This window comes from Lutra lutra, chromosome 10 (assembly GCF_902655055.1).
Source record: "Lutra lutra chromosome 10, mLutLut1.2, whole genome shotgun sequence".
Lineage (NCBI taxonomy): Eukaryota > Metazoa > Chordata > Mammalia > Carnivora > Mustelidae > Lutra > Lutra lutra.
In genome coordinates, this window is record NC_062287.1 from 112155590 (window position 1) to 112168672 (window position 13083).

The 13083-nt window shown below is 64.6% G+C and overlaps 1 protein-coding gene across 1 annotated transcript; it reads right to left on the reverse strand.

Annotated features, from left to right (window-relative positions):
* Positions 1–1206: 1206 nt before the first annotated feature.
* LOC125079275 (USP6 N-terminal-like protein) lies at positions 1207–8922 on the reverse strand. Its single transcript, XM_047692773.1, has 13 exons — positions 8857–8922; positions 8193–8278; positions 6979–7018; positions 6596–6676; positions 6145–6252; positions 5648–5757; positions 4934–4982; positions 4450–4570; positions 3684–3778; positions 3394–3459; positions 2762–2861; positions 2324–2476; positions 1207–2023 (listed from the first exon to the last, which is right to left on the reverse strand). The coding sequence occupies exons 1-13, from the start codon at positions 8920–8922 to the stop codon at positions 1242–1244; spliced, it is 1857 nt and encodes a 618-aa protein (XP_047548729.1). The 3' UTR covers positions 1207–1241.
* Between the last annotated feature and the right edge of the window lie 4161 nt (positions 8923–13083).

Consider the following 13083-nt stretch of genomic DNA (forward strand, 5'->3'; position numbering starts at 1 on the left):
CTAACGGCAACCTTGGGGCCCTGCTCCCTAGGTCCGCAGAGCTTCCTGTGGGCCTTGTTGTGTCTGTCCCTTTCATGGGCTGGTGGGGACAAGGTCATTGGTCAGACGGGAGTGGGACACTGGGTGTTCAAGCCGGGAGCCAGACCCCACGTACGCCCTGTAGAGTGGGGGAGGGACCTCCTGAGGAGCGAGCTGCCTGGTGCCCTCAGGCCTGGGGCTGTGGAGTGAGCAAGACCCGGCACCCCTTGTGAGGGAGCCTGGGTGGGCAGAGGGGAGGACGATGAGCTTGGCACAAACTGAGGTGACCTGAGGCCACCGGCAGCCGGGTGTCACTCTGCTGCCAGCCCCGTCCGGGCCCTTGGGGCACAGGCTGGGTCACAGTCCATTATTTCAGGGTCTGAACGCAGGCGTCTGGCCGAGATGGGAGGGGCCCCGGGTCCCTCAGCATTGTCTGCCTGGAGGCCCCTCGGCGGGGAGCCCTGCGGGACTGGGGAGGCGGCCTGGGCCGAGCCACCCTCTTCTGTCTGGGCGTCTGTCTGGTGCGTCTCGCAGAGAGTCTGGGCACCGCAGGACAGGCCGGCTTTGCGTTCGACCACGACAACGCTTTATTGAATGTCAGCAGTCTACAGGGTCTCAGAACCAAGGGTGCCAGCCTTCCCCTGGGAACGGAGACCTGCTTCTCCTTCAGGGGAAGGGGGGAATCCCACGGAGGTCTGGGCGTAGCGTGCCCCACTTGCCGCCTGCACTTGTGCTGACTGCGGGTGTCGGCACGTTTCCCGAGATTTGGGTCTTGAGAGGCAAAAGAGCTGAGGACGCGGACCTGAGCTGGGGTGCAGCGTCGGGCTTCCTGGACAGGGTCCCGACATGTCTGCCTGGCCTCGACCACTGCCCCACGGCTGCCAGGTGACCGCTGGAGACCCGGGCTCTGGTGGACCCTGCCTCCACCCGTGGGGGAGGGGAGGGCGGAGCCCACCAGCCCGTCCCTGCTGCGCCCAGGCTGGGGGGACCTTTGGTCGCCAGGGCTGCCCTAGGGGGCAGTTGTGCACGCGTGGGGCTTGCCCAGGCCCCAGGCGGTCACAGAGAGTTCTTCGTGGACTTGACCAGCTTTGGGTCAGAACTCAGGAGTGCCCAAGGCCATGAGGCCTCGGACCTATCGGTTCTCCTTCTGGTCGTTGTGGGGGTGGGGGAGCTTGTGTCGTCTCTGCGCCCCCGGGCCTGGGCTCAGGCCAGCGGAGGTCCCTCTAGGTCAGTGACTTGTACCTCCTGGCGGAGGTGCCGTCTTCTACAAAGCCCAGAGTGAGGAGGCAGGGCACTGTGCTGGCTGCCCAGAGCCTCTCGGCCCCCAAGCTCTTCTCCAGAGGCCTTGGGAAATCAACTTTCCCCATCGAGGAGGCGGTGAGAGGGGCCCCGGCATGTGCAGGGCCTTGGGGCTGCGGGCTCTGCCCTGGCCCGCACGGGTCTCGGCTGGGCTGGTCGAAGGCCACACAGGGCCAGGAGCTGCAGAGGCCCCACGGCAGGAAGGGTGTCCTGGGCCCTCCAGCGTTCTCCTTCCTGGGCTGGGACGACCTCGTCCCAGGAGACCCAGAGATGTTTTGGGGCCTGGTGTGGGGTGTGGCCATAGGGGTGGCCCCAGCAAGGGCTGAAGGAAAAGGGGCCCACGGTTGTGGCCTCAAGGGCATGTCCACAGGCCCCCCGCACACTCCCCCCTGGTGTCCTGGGAGGTTGGGGAGTGAACTGCATCGCTGCGGGGGCCGCCGCGACAGAACCGGGGTCCCAGGGGCTCCGGGCCGCAGGGGTGCAGCCAAGGGCTGCGGCTCCCTTCCCTCCCGCAGCGGCTGCTCGGCCTTCATCACGGCCTGGTGGAGAAGGGGTCCCGGCTGCTCAGCGTGTGTGGCTGGTCCTGGGGAGGCCAGCCCGACCGCTCCAGCAAGCGTCTCCAGGGTAGGAGAAGGGAGGAGGGCCGTCGGGCCTGGGGACACCTGCTCCTGGCCCAGGGGCATCTTAGGGAACTCCTCAGGGCCGGCTGCAGAGAGGCAGACTGGGTTAGCGTCTCCAGCAGGCTGCTTGTGCCCAGCTGCCTGGGCCCCCGGGGTGTGCTCCCGCCTCCCTGGGTGTCCACCCTGGCCTGCCCCTCACACCTGATCCAGGCCGCGGAGGCCCCGCCCCCACAGGGGCACCCCGATGCCCGGGCCGGGCCTGGGTTCCCCGAGGTGGCAGCAGAAGTGCAGAGGGACAGAGTCACAGAGGAAGGTCCCCGGGGACTGGGTCCACTGGGAGCGGCCCCAGGAGGGCGAGGCGGGAGGGGACGGGGACCGGAGCCCACCTGGCGGGGGCAGGTCACACTTCCTCCGTCGCAGATGGGCCATGGAGGCCCGAAGGTGTTTGAGGACGGCCTCATCCTCCAGGGCCCAGGGCTGGGCCAGGGTGTCTTGAAGGAAGCCCTGCAGCCCTTCCAGGGGCAGCTTCAGGAGGCGTTCTGGGCAATGGGTGTGAGTCAGAGCAGAGGGGCGCCTCCCCACCGTCCCAGGATGCTGCCCGGGGACAGCGGTTGGGCGGCCCGCCGTTCCCAGGAGCACCCCCGGCAGAGCCGAGCAGGACAGGGTCCGTGCCCGCTGCTCCTCTGCAGGGGGGCCCCAAGCCACCGGCCGGCCTGTGTCCCTCCACCAAGGCCTGCCTGCTCCTCGCTCCTGGGAGCAGTGGGCCATCTCCCCGGCCCCCCACACCTGCATCAGACAACCCTGGGCTCCAAGGGGGCCCTTACTGCGGTGAAGCCTGAGGACGGTGTAGGCCATAGCTGTGAGGACGCGCTCTCCATCCAGGATGTAGGCGTCCCACAGCTTCAGGGTGAGCGCGAAGGGGGTCTGCGGGGGAGCGGGTGTGGGGGGAGCAGCCTCAGTTGGGCCCAGGGGTCCTCCAAACTGTGCGAAGGCCTCCCCTCTTCCCTGCCCCTGCCGTCCCCCTGGCTGGTCGGATGTGGCTCTGCCACCCGTTCCGTGGGTGTCTTCCTCCTGGGCAAGATGGGCTCCAGACGACCTTGGGCGGGAGGGGAATGGCCAGCACGACACCCAGAATGGGGGGCCACAGACTCTGCCTCACCCCCGGTGCCCACACACCCCGACAGGACTCCAGGCTGGCCGCAGAATGGGCCGAGGGCCCGTCCGCTCCCAGGCTGACCTGGCCTTCCCTGGGAAGGTGGAGACGACAGCACCAGTCCCCTAGGACCTCCTCAAGGGGCCCCGTTCGAGTCTGCAGGACGGGTCTGGACCACGAGCCTCAGGCTCAGGGCCTTCAGGGTCGGGCCTGGCTGGTCTGTAGCATGAGGCTGAGCTCCGGCTTCCCCTGGGCCCCGGGGCCGGGAGCAGGTCAGGGACCAGGTTTGCCTGGGGGCCTTACCCGGCCGATGAAACATTGGAGAAACCACTTGGTGGTGTACAGCCCCGCGCTCATCCCTTGCTCGTCCTGGCGGAAGGACACAAGGTGCTCGGGTCCCAGCCGGTGGCCGCACGCCACCCGTGCGGCCAGGTGGACACACTCCCTGCGGCCCCACTCAGCCCCCAGGGTGCCCTGGGCCCAGCAGGAGACGGAGCCCGACACCGGGCTCTGGGCAGCGTGGGCAGGGTTCTGCGGGCCCCTCCCCCTGCCCCGGGCCGTGAGGACAGGGCCCCCGGGGAGCGTCGACTCGCCAGGTGTTTCTTCAGGCCTTTGAGCTCCTTCTCCACGATGTCATCATGATGCCGCTGGAAACGGGCCAGCTTTGGGAATCCCGGAGCGAAGAACCCTGAGAAGGCCCCAGGCACCCCCACATCAGGGCCTTGTCCCCCACCAGGTGGGGGATGAGTCTGCCAGAGGGCTCCGCTCCCACGCCCCGACTGCAGTGTGTGCCCACAGCCCTCCCAGCCCTGGCTGCGCCCACTCGTCCGAGACAGCAGCAGAGCCGTCCAGGCCTGGGGGCCGGGCCAGAGGTCCCTCCCCACAGAGACCCAGCTGAGTGGGGGGCCGGGCTGAGCACCAAGCCCGTCGGACCCAGCACACTTCCTGCGGTGGTGGCAGCAGGGGCAAGAGGCTCACCAGCCCTGAGGGGTAGGACGAGCCTCCCACGGGGAGAGTGAAGCGGGTGAGCGGGCCCAATGCCTGGGCTTGGGTGCTGGGCTGAGGGTCCAGGGAGCAGGCCATAGCACCGCCCGGGCTTCCTCTGGCCGTGGGCTCCCAGGGGGACCGGGCGGGCAAGCCGGCTGCCAGACAGGGGACTTAAGGCCCCGTGGGAAGGCGAGAACCCTCTGCAAATATGGGGTCAGTGGCCATGGCTACAGACGCCCTGAGGAGGCCGTGCCCTTTACCCGTGGGGAGGCGGGCTGCCTGGGGTCCTGGCATGCCCCGCTGCGGTGGCTGCCCTGCAGGGAAGGAGTCCTGAGTTCCAGGTCCCGCCCAGGCGCCCTGCAGGCCCCCTACCGTGCATGGCGTGGGTCTCCAAGGTCATCAGCTGCGCCAGGGCCCAGAAGGCGTCCTCCTCACCCAGGAACATGACCAGCATTGCCACAATATCACTCATCCCCTGACAGTAGCCCACCTCCTGCAAGAGCCAGACCCCATGGAATGGGGCCACCTCGCTGGGGAGAGGTCAGGACAAGGGGAACCCTCCTCCCCGCCCGGGTCCCGATCCTCCCACGGGCTCTTCAGGACTCAGCCCGAGCGTTAGCACCACAGCGGTGCAGGCCAGAGCCCCCCGGCACTCAGCCCTCCAGGACTCAGGGGCCGTCCCTCCCCCGAACTGAGGTCTGCATCCCAGCCCGGCCTCAGTCCTTGGGTCCAGGGCCCCACCCTTGTGTCTCTGGGGCCATGGGAACTGGAGTCCCAACTAGGAGTCCCGCCCGCTCAGGCATGCTGGAGCAAAGCGCACCCGCAGGGCAGGAGGGCTGGCGGCAGGGACACTCACCGGGTTGTAGACCGAATAGGCCAGGAGCACATGGAAGAGGGCTCTTTGCCTGGGAACGGGGAGAGCAGGGTGGCTGGCTCTTGTCTGACCAAGCCGCGTGGGAGCCCCCCGAGGCACAGAGTGCCGCCCCAGGGGACCCGCGGTCTTCAGCGAGGCTCGGGGCGGGACACGTGCGGCGGGGGATGAGGGTGGTGAGCACGGGACCGGGGGCGGTGCCGCGTGCCATTTGGGGGTTCACGGTCCTGGTTATCTTTACAAACTGTGTCTACTGTGGAAAATACAATGCCAGTCCTCGCAGAAACACACCCAGCGGGCTGTCCCTTGAGCGTGTGCCCCTAGTTTATCCACGTGTGTCCTCACCGGGCCGAGTCGGTGCTGCCTGGCCCCCAGCTCCCCGTTGTGCCCCCTGCCACGACCCCACCCTCTGGCCCGGCTGCCCTCGTACAGCTCCATGCCAACCTTTGGGTTCCGCTCACATGGCTGCCCAGCCAGGCCCTGGCGCGGTGCCCTCCCCATCGAGGCAGCCCCGGGGGTTAGGTAGGGACCCCTGGGGCCTCCCACCCACGTTCACCATGTGGCCGAGACCATGGTTGCTGCTATTCCTCCCCCTCTCCTCAGAGACCCCGCATCCCTCACCCAGAAGCCCCCTGGGTCGCGCCTGACCCCCCGAGGAACTCCCGTGGCCCCAGAGCCCCGCTGGTCCCCCAGCCTCACCCGACGCCATAGCGGTCCCGGAACATGATATGGTTCCTGAAGGTGCGGTTCACGTCCAGGTCGATTTGCCGGATGTCCTTAGAGAAGACCTGGGCCCGCTCCTTCATTTTCTGGGGGCGGAACCGGGGAGGAGGAGCCGGCATCAGCACACGGAGCCCCAACGGCCACCAACTCCCCCGAGCCAGGGAGAATCCCGAGCCGCCCTGGGACCGTGTCCTGCGGACAGCTCCTTCCTTCCCTGGTCTCTGAGGCAGGGCCCCCCGCAGGAGCCCATCGTGCCCGGGATGCCCGCGTCAGGGATCGTGCTCGGCAGGCCCGGGGGCCGAGGACACTCCCGAGGGTCAGCCCGCGGGTCTTCCCCTCCCCCGCACGGAGCCCTGTCCTCCAGGACGGAGCTCCAGCCAGGGCCCTGACTAGCCTCTCCCCGCGGGGTGCCCTGGGCTCCTGCCAAGGCCTCCTCCCAGGGCCACGCCTCTGCTGAGGGCGCAAGGGCTTACCTCGTAGAGCCCCTGGTGGCTGGACTTCACGTTTTCAATATCGAGCAGGAGGGCCCACACCTGACCCCTCACCTGGGGAGGGACCCCTTTATAGAGGCGCCGACGCATCTGCAGGACAGAAGGCCGTGCTGGGACCCAGATCCAGGCCCGCCCTGCCAGGCCTGGGAGCAAGAGGCATCCGCAAGCTTTTGGCTTTGGCTCCGTGGCGTCCCCCGAGAGGCTGGGTCTCCTCGGAGCTGGGCCCCGTCTCCCACGAGGAGGAGGGCACTGGGCCCTGACCCGTCGCTTCCTCTGCTGCCCGCTTGGAAGTGGGGAGGCTGGGGCTCTGCCAGCAGACTCTCCCCAGACAGGGGCACTCCGTGGGGTTGGGGTCCGGGGGAAGCAGGGGAAGCAGGGGGATTGACCCCCACCCCCATGGGACAGATGCCGTGTGTGGGCGTGCGGCACCCACCTTCTCGCTAGGCCCGTAGTGGTCCCAGTTTCTCAGCATCTTCACCCACTTGTCGGCCCTGCGGGTCTCCTGGCGATGTTGCTGGAACAGGAGAAGGGGGGCAGCGGATAAGCCACGCGGAGCGGGAGACCGGCCCATGGGCAGCGTCCAGAAGCCCTGGGGCCGGGACTGTGCTGGGAACAGACTGAGAGGGGCCTGAGAGGTAAAGGGCCGCTCCCGCTGATCGCGTCTCCGGGACTCAGGCGCGTTCCTGGCCACGTGCGGATTCCTGGGACAGGGGCTTTGGTGACCTAGCCCTGGGGCCAGCTTGGGGACTGGGTCGGCCGTCCCTGGCCCCATGCCCACCCACCGCGTCCTGCCCGTGCCCCAGGACAGGCTTGTACCTTGGCCTCTCGTGGGCTGAGGCCGGGCAGCTCCTTCTCCCTGGAAGGCAAGAGAAACAGAGCCCTGAGGACCAGGCCCCGGCCCCACAGACCCCAAGACCCGGAAGGGAGGCCTGACCCCAGAGAGGGCCGGAGCTGCCAGCTGCCTGTGGCTCAGGCGGGGGCAGCTGCATCCCGCCTGGGCCGTGAGAAGGTGGTTGCTGCCAGGTGGGCTGGGCTGGGGTCCCTCAGCGGTCCCCCTGGAGGGACCTGCTCCTAAAGAGGGATGGGCCACTCCTAGACCTTTCACTGCCGCCTGAGTGGCCCCTTTGACCCTCAGTCTGAGGACACTGTGGGCTCACGGGGCCTGCCTGCCCAGTGTCTAGCCTGCCTCCCCCTCACTGTGTCCAGCACCCTGCTGTCCCTTGACTCCACCCCTCTTGCTGGTCACTTCTGCCGCTCTGGCCCCTTGTCTTGTCAGAGCCACGAGCACGACCCGCCCTCCCACCCCTCTCCACGGCCACTGGTCACTGGGCGGCGAGCAGGGTCTGAGGACCTGGGAGTAGCGCGGCGACCGAGCACGGAGTTCCGGCCCCGCTGAGGTCTGGCGAGGCCCCTTGGCCTAACAGCCTCCCCTTCCCTCCTAGCAAGGCCACTGCGCCGTCCCCTTCCCAGGTTCCCCCCTCCAGGTCAGCCACCTGTCCCTCTTCCTGCCCTCTACACAGGTGGGTCGACCCCTCCCTCTGCTGCCCCTCACCCCTCCCTGAGCTGGCCTTGCTCCTGGCGTCATCCTGCCATCCCCCAGAAGCCTTGGGGAGCTGTGGCGGGCCTGGCCTGGGGGTGTCACCGAGGGTACCCCTCGGCCCTCGCCCCAGACCACACCACCCTCCCACGGAAAGGACGCCACTGTCCAGAGCCCTTCACCTTCTGCAGTCCCAGCGAACTGACTGGACGCACAGACAGAATGCAGGAGGCAGGCCCCGGGCCTGCCTGAAACAGGCGTGGAGGCCCCTCTTTGGGGTGCCCAGGGGCCCGGCCCAAGGCTAAACTCCATTCCTGCCACGATCTCGGTCTGCCTCCCGGGGCGCTCAGCTCCAGCCAGAGCAGATCTGGCCCTCAGAGGGCTCCAGGGGAGGAGGCCCTGAGCTGGGGACATGGGTCCTGCCTCCAGAGAGATAAGTTCCTGTCAATGCAATCCCCCCCTGAGCCGGACGGAGGAGGGCCCCGGGACTCACTGCAGGAAGCCGTGATGGTCCGTGAGCCTGCACAGCGAGAGCTCAGCCTCTTCCCGGGTGTCCCCTGGAGACCCCGCTGGGCGTGCCTGAAACAGAGAGGGTCCGTGGTGGGGGTCCCGTCCGAGCCAGGGGCAGGGGGAAAGGAGGGAGCAGAATGGCTCCTCTCGACCCTACATCCCCAGGGAGCCCAGGACCCTCGGAAAAGGGACAGCACGAGAGGCAGGCCCTGTCGGCTCTGGGAGCAGGATGACAGTGGCGCCTGTGTCTATCAGCCATGCCCCCCTTTGGTCTCCTCTGCGGGACTGCGGCTCTGATCCCTGCCTGGGGCATACGTGCTCTCGCTGCTCAAGTCCCCCTTTGGGCCCGACCTGCGCCTACACGCCTAGGACCCCACCTGGATCTCCTGAGCTCCCGCTGTCTGGGATCCCAGCTTGGGCCTCCCAGCTCCTGCTGCCTATGATCCCTGCCTAGAACTCATCGACGATGGACACCTAGGATCCCCGATGGTCCCTCCGCTGCGTCCCATGCCTGGGACCTTCCCCTGCGTCGCCCTTGTTCCCGAGGACTCTGGTCCTTGTCTGGGCTGAACGGGCCCGTCCTTGACTCTGGGCCCCAGCTCTGTAATGAGGGTCCGTCGAGTCGATGGGCCCCCTCTGTGCCTCACCTGGGTGTAACTGGCTAGGATGTGGGCCCGTTCCAAGGCCATCTGGGTCTCCAGGTCCTGGTTCATGCTGCTGCCAACCAAAAACATCCCGAGGGGACCCTGCATGAGAACCTCCAGGGAACCAAGGCGTGTGTCCTCCCAGCGGGCAGATCCCCAGTGTGTCTGAGTCCAGAGTGGAGAGAACCCTGGGGCTCCAAGGGCCCTGCTGGGTTGACAGATCCCACGTGGGCACTGCCTCCCCGGGGCACTCCCACCTCCAGACTCCCTTCCCAGCCACCATCCCCAGCACGTGGTGACACTGAGGGCACAGTCCCTGGACCCCATACCCAGGAGTACACGGTGGTCCGAGTGTCTCTGGGAAATGCTGACCTGATGCCTGGGATGTTGTCCCCGAGCCCGGGGCCGGCAGCCCGGGGCTGGATGGAATGGCCGGCCAGCGAGGGTCCCTGAGGGTTTGGGGGAACGAAGGTGACTCTGAGATGTGACAAGCTCACTCGACAGTAGGGAAAAGCCGGTGAACGGGATGTCCCCCACATGAACACATGCCAGCAAGAGTCTGAATGGGCTCGCCAGCCGGGAACCCGTAGTTTGGGAATTGCCCGAGGAGGGGCGGAGGGGAGAGCAGGAGGGACTTGGTGGTCCCTGGAGGGGAGGGGCGTGTGGGCTCCCTGCCCAGGAGGCTGGGACTCGGGCGGAAGTGGGGCAGCCCGTCCTCCACGGGGCTGTGGAAAGGCTGCCCGCGCCGGCTCAAGGTCTGCGCTTGGGGTCCGGGAGTCTCGGCCACAGCCCTCGAGGCCCGCGCCGCTCCCCCTGAGCCCGCAGGCCCCACAGCGGCCCGAAGTTCGCAGCTCACACTCACTGTTACCTGTCGCTGTGGGAGCCGCGCCTGCTGTCTACACGGGGTTCGTAGGGGAGAGAGAGTCAGTGAACGTGTGGCAGAGCCGGGAACAGAGAGCGCGAGCGTCTCTAACTGCCTGCGGACACAGAGCAGAGTGCGCGCCAGGCAGCGGCGGAACCCTGGGCGCCACCGTTCCGTCCACAGTGGGTCCCGGGTCATCAGTGCGGGTCAGCGGGGGTTCTGTCCGTACTGAGCCCTTCACCCTGCAGCTCTCAGTCCCCGGGAGGGTCTTGGTACCACGCACGGTGGGAAGGGGAGGCTTGGCGCCCTCCCACCATCCTGAGCTCCTATGCGGCGGCCCTCGGGGCAACCCTCTGCTCATCGACAGGGTCACGAAGGTCCTCCCAACCCATGGGTTGCCAGCGTGCGTTGTGTCCTCGAGCACATCGGAGGGGTGGCCGGGGGGCTTGGTCGGGTGACGGTCCGCCTCTAGATGTTGGCTCAGGTCATGATCTCACGGGTCGGAGAGATGGAGCCCGTGTTGGGTCCTGGACGCGCCCTGGAGTCCACGTCAGGGTCCTCTCCCTCTCCCTCTGCCCTCCTTCCGCCTCAGCTCTCTTCTCTCTCTCAAATAACTAAGAAATCAATGGTTTCAGTACACATTGAAGACCATGGGAGGAATCGCTCTCATGGCAGCAGCGGTGCCGGCCTCCTTGGAACGGCTGTCCCCTTGCCTTCCATGGACCCACGAGGACTTCTACAGGAAGCCCCTGGTCGTTCATGTCTACTGTGCTGTGTCAACATGACATGTCATGGTATATGCGTTTCAGGCGTGCCACTCAGTGATTGGACGGTTGTTCCCATCCCTCAGCGCTCTGCAAGAGAAGTGTGCTCCCCCTCTGTCCCCGTACCAAGTTCTGACAGTCCCGGGACGAGGGACTGCATGCCCTCCACTCACGGTTCGCGGCTGCTGGGACCTCTTGATCTTAGCCCTGGAAGTTCAGAGCTCTCGAGAGTCTTCAGGTCTCCTGCCCACCCCGCACCCACGTTCCCTCTGGCAAATCCACCAAAGCCATGCCCCCCTTTCACCAGAGAAAGGACCCAAGCCGTATTAGCATCTCAATAGACGCACAGAGAGCCTGGCACCAAGGACAGCCCCTGTTCTTGATAGAAACTCTCCACAGTGGAGGGAGAGAGGGAACATACCTCAATGTCCGAAAAGCTGTCTAGGAGACCCCACAGCGAGTACCCCGCTCAATGCGGGGAAACCGAGAGCTTTTCCCTTAAGGCCAGGAGCACGGCAGGGATGTCCCCCCTCACCACGGCTGTCAGCAGAGCACGACGAGTCCGACCCTCAGCAGTCAAACAACACAAAGAAATTCAAAGCATCCGAATCGGAAAAGAAGACGTCCAACTCGTCCTCCTCACAGATGAGATCCTCTTCTTGGAGACTTTCTATGGACGACCTAAAAGTCTCCACCCCAAGATGGCTAGAACTCATCCGGGAATCGAGAAAGTCGTAGGATAGACGTCCAATGCACAGAAGTCAGCCGCTTCTCTCTGTGCTAACAATGAGAGGAAAGGGGAATGAAGGAATCGATCCCACGTACGATGACACCCAAACCCAGAGGAGACGGAGGAATCAACCCAAGCAAGGACGGAAAGGATCGCTCTTCTGAAAACGACAGAACACTTGTGACAGGCATCGCGGAAGACACCGAGAAGGAGAAAATATTCCGTGCTCCTGGATAGGAAGAAACAATATCGTTAAAATGTCTCCCCTGCCCAGAGCATTCTCCCCACTCGATGGAATCCCTCTCAGTGTACCTTGGACTGTGTCACAGAGCCAGCACAAGCGAGCCGAGTGTTTCTCGGGAGTGAGGAAAACCCCCGAAGACCTAAAGGGAGGTGGACAAAGAATCCCGAAGCTGCTGGCATCCTTCTGGACTTCCAGATCTAGTAGTCCTGCAGCCGTCATCGCCACGACAGTATGGGACCGGCACAAACAGACACAGAGTTCACTGGAAAGGAATAGAGAACCCCGGAGTGGACCCTCAACTCTATGGTCTGGTCATCGTCAACCAACGGGCCAGAATAGTCCATGGAGAAACACAGTCTCTTCAGTAACTGGTGTCGGGAACATTGGAGAGCCACATGCAGAAGAGGGAACCTGGACCGCTTTCCGGCACCACACCCGCAAATGGACTCGGTAGGGCCGAAAGACCTCCCTGGGATGCAGGAATCCAACCACACCTCCGAGGAGCGCGCAGGCGGCGACCGCTCGGACGTCAGCCTCAGCGGCTCGTCACAGACGCGTCTCCAAAGGCAACGGAAACAAAAGCAAACAGGAACTTTTGGGAATTCGTCAAGACAAAAAGCTTTTGCCCGGCAAGGGAAACAGTTGATCAAGCCAAGGACAGCCTCCGGAATGCGAGAAGATATTTCTAAATGTTTTAGCAGATAAAGGACTAGTGTCCAAATTCTATAAGGAACTCATCAACCTCACCGCCCACCCCCGCCAAAGACACACTTGACGAAATGGGCAAAAGACATGAACAGAAGTTTCTTTAATGGAGACATACAAGTGGTCAGCAGAGACATGAAAATATAGTCAACATCACGTAGCATCAGGGAAATAGAAATCAGAATTTCAGTGAGACACCAGCTTTCCCTGGTTAGGATGGCTTAAATGAACCAGTCAGGAAACGAGAAATGTTGGAGCGGATGCGGAGAAAGGGACCCTCCTGCTCCGTTGGTGGGGATGTCCTCTGGGGCAGGCACTCTGGAAGACAGGATGGCAGCTCCTCAGAGGGAGAGGAACGACAGAGTTCCCTTCAACCCACCCATGCGTTGCTTGGTCGTCACCTGAAGGACAGACACGTGGTGCTGGGAAGGGACACGCACACCCCAAAGTTACAGCAGCCGTGTCCACAATATGCAAACGATGGAAAGAGCCCAGACGTCCACCGAGAGGGGACTCAATAAAGAAGCTGAGGGGGAGATACATATACACACACAGTGGAATATTACTCAGCCATGAAAATAATGATTTCGTGCACCAGCTGGGTGGCTCAGTTAGTAAGTGTCTGCCTCTCGGGTCGAGTCAGGATCCCAGGGTCCTGGGATCGAGTCCCACATCGGGACCCCTGTTCAGCGGGGTGCCTGCTTCTCCCTCTCCCGCTGTTGTATCCCGAGGTCATGCTTGCTTGCCCTCTGTCCCAAAATAAATCAAATTTTTTTTAAAAAAAACAATGAATTCTTGGAATTTGCAACGGTGTGGATGGAAGTACAGAGTAGGAGGCTCAGCGAGGTCAATCAGTCAGAGTAAGACCATGATCACGTACTCTCCCTCTCGGTGGAATTCAGAGACAAGAGAGAGGATCCTAGCA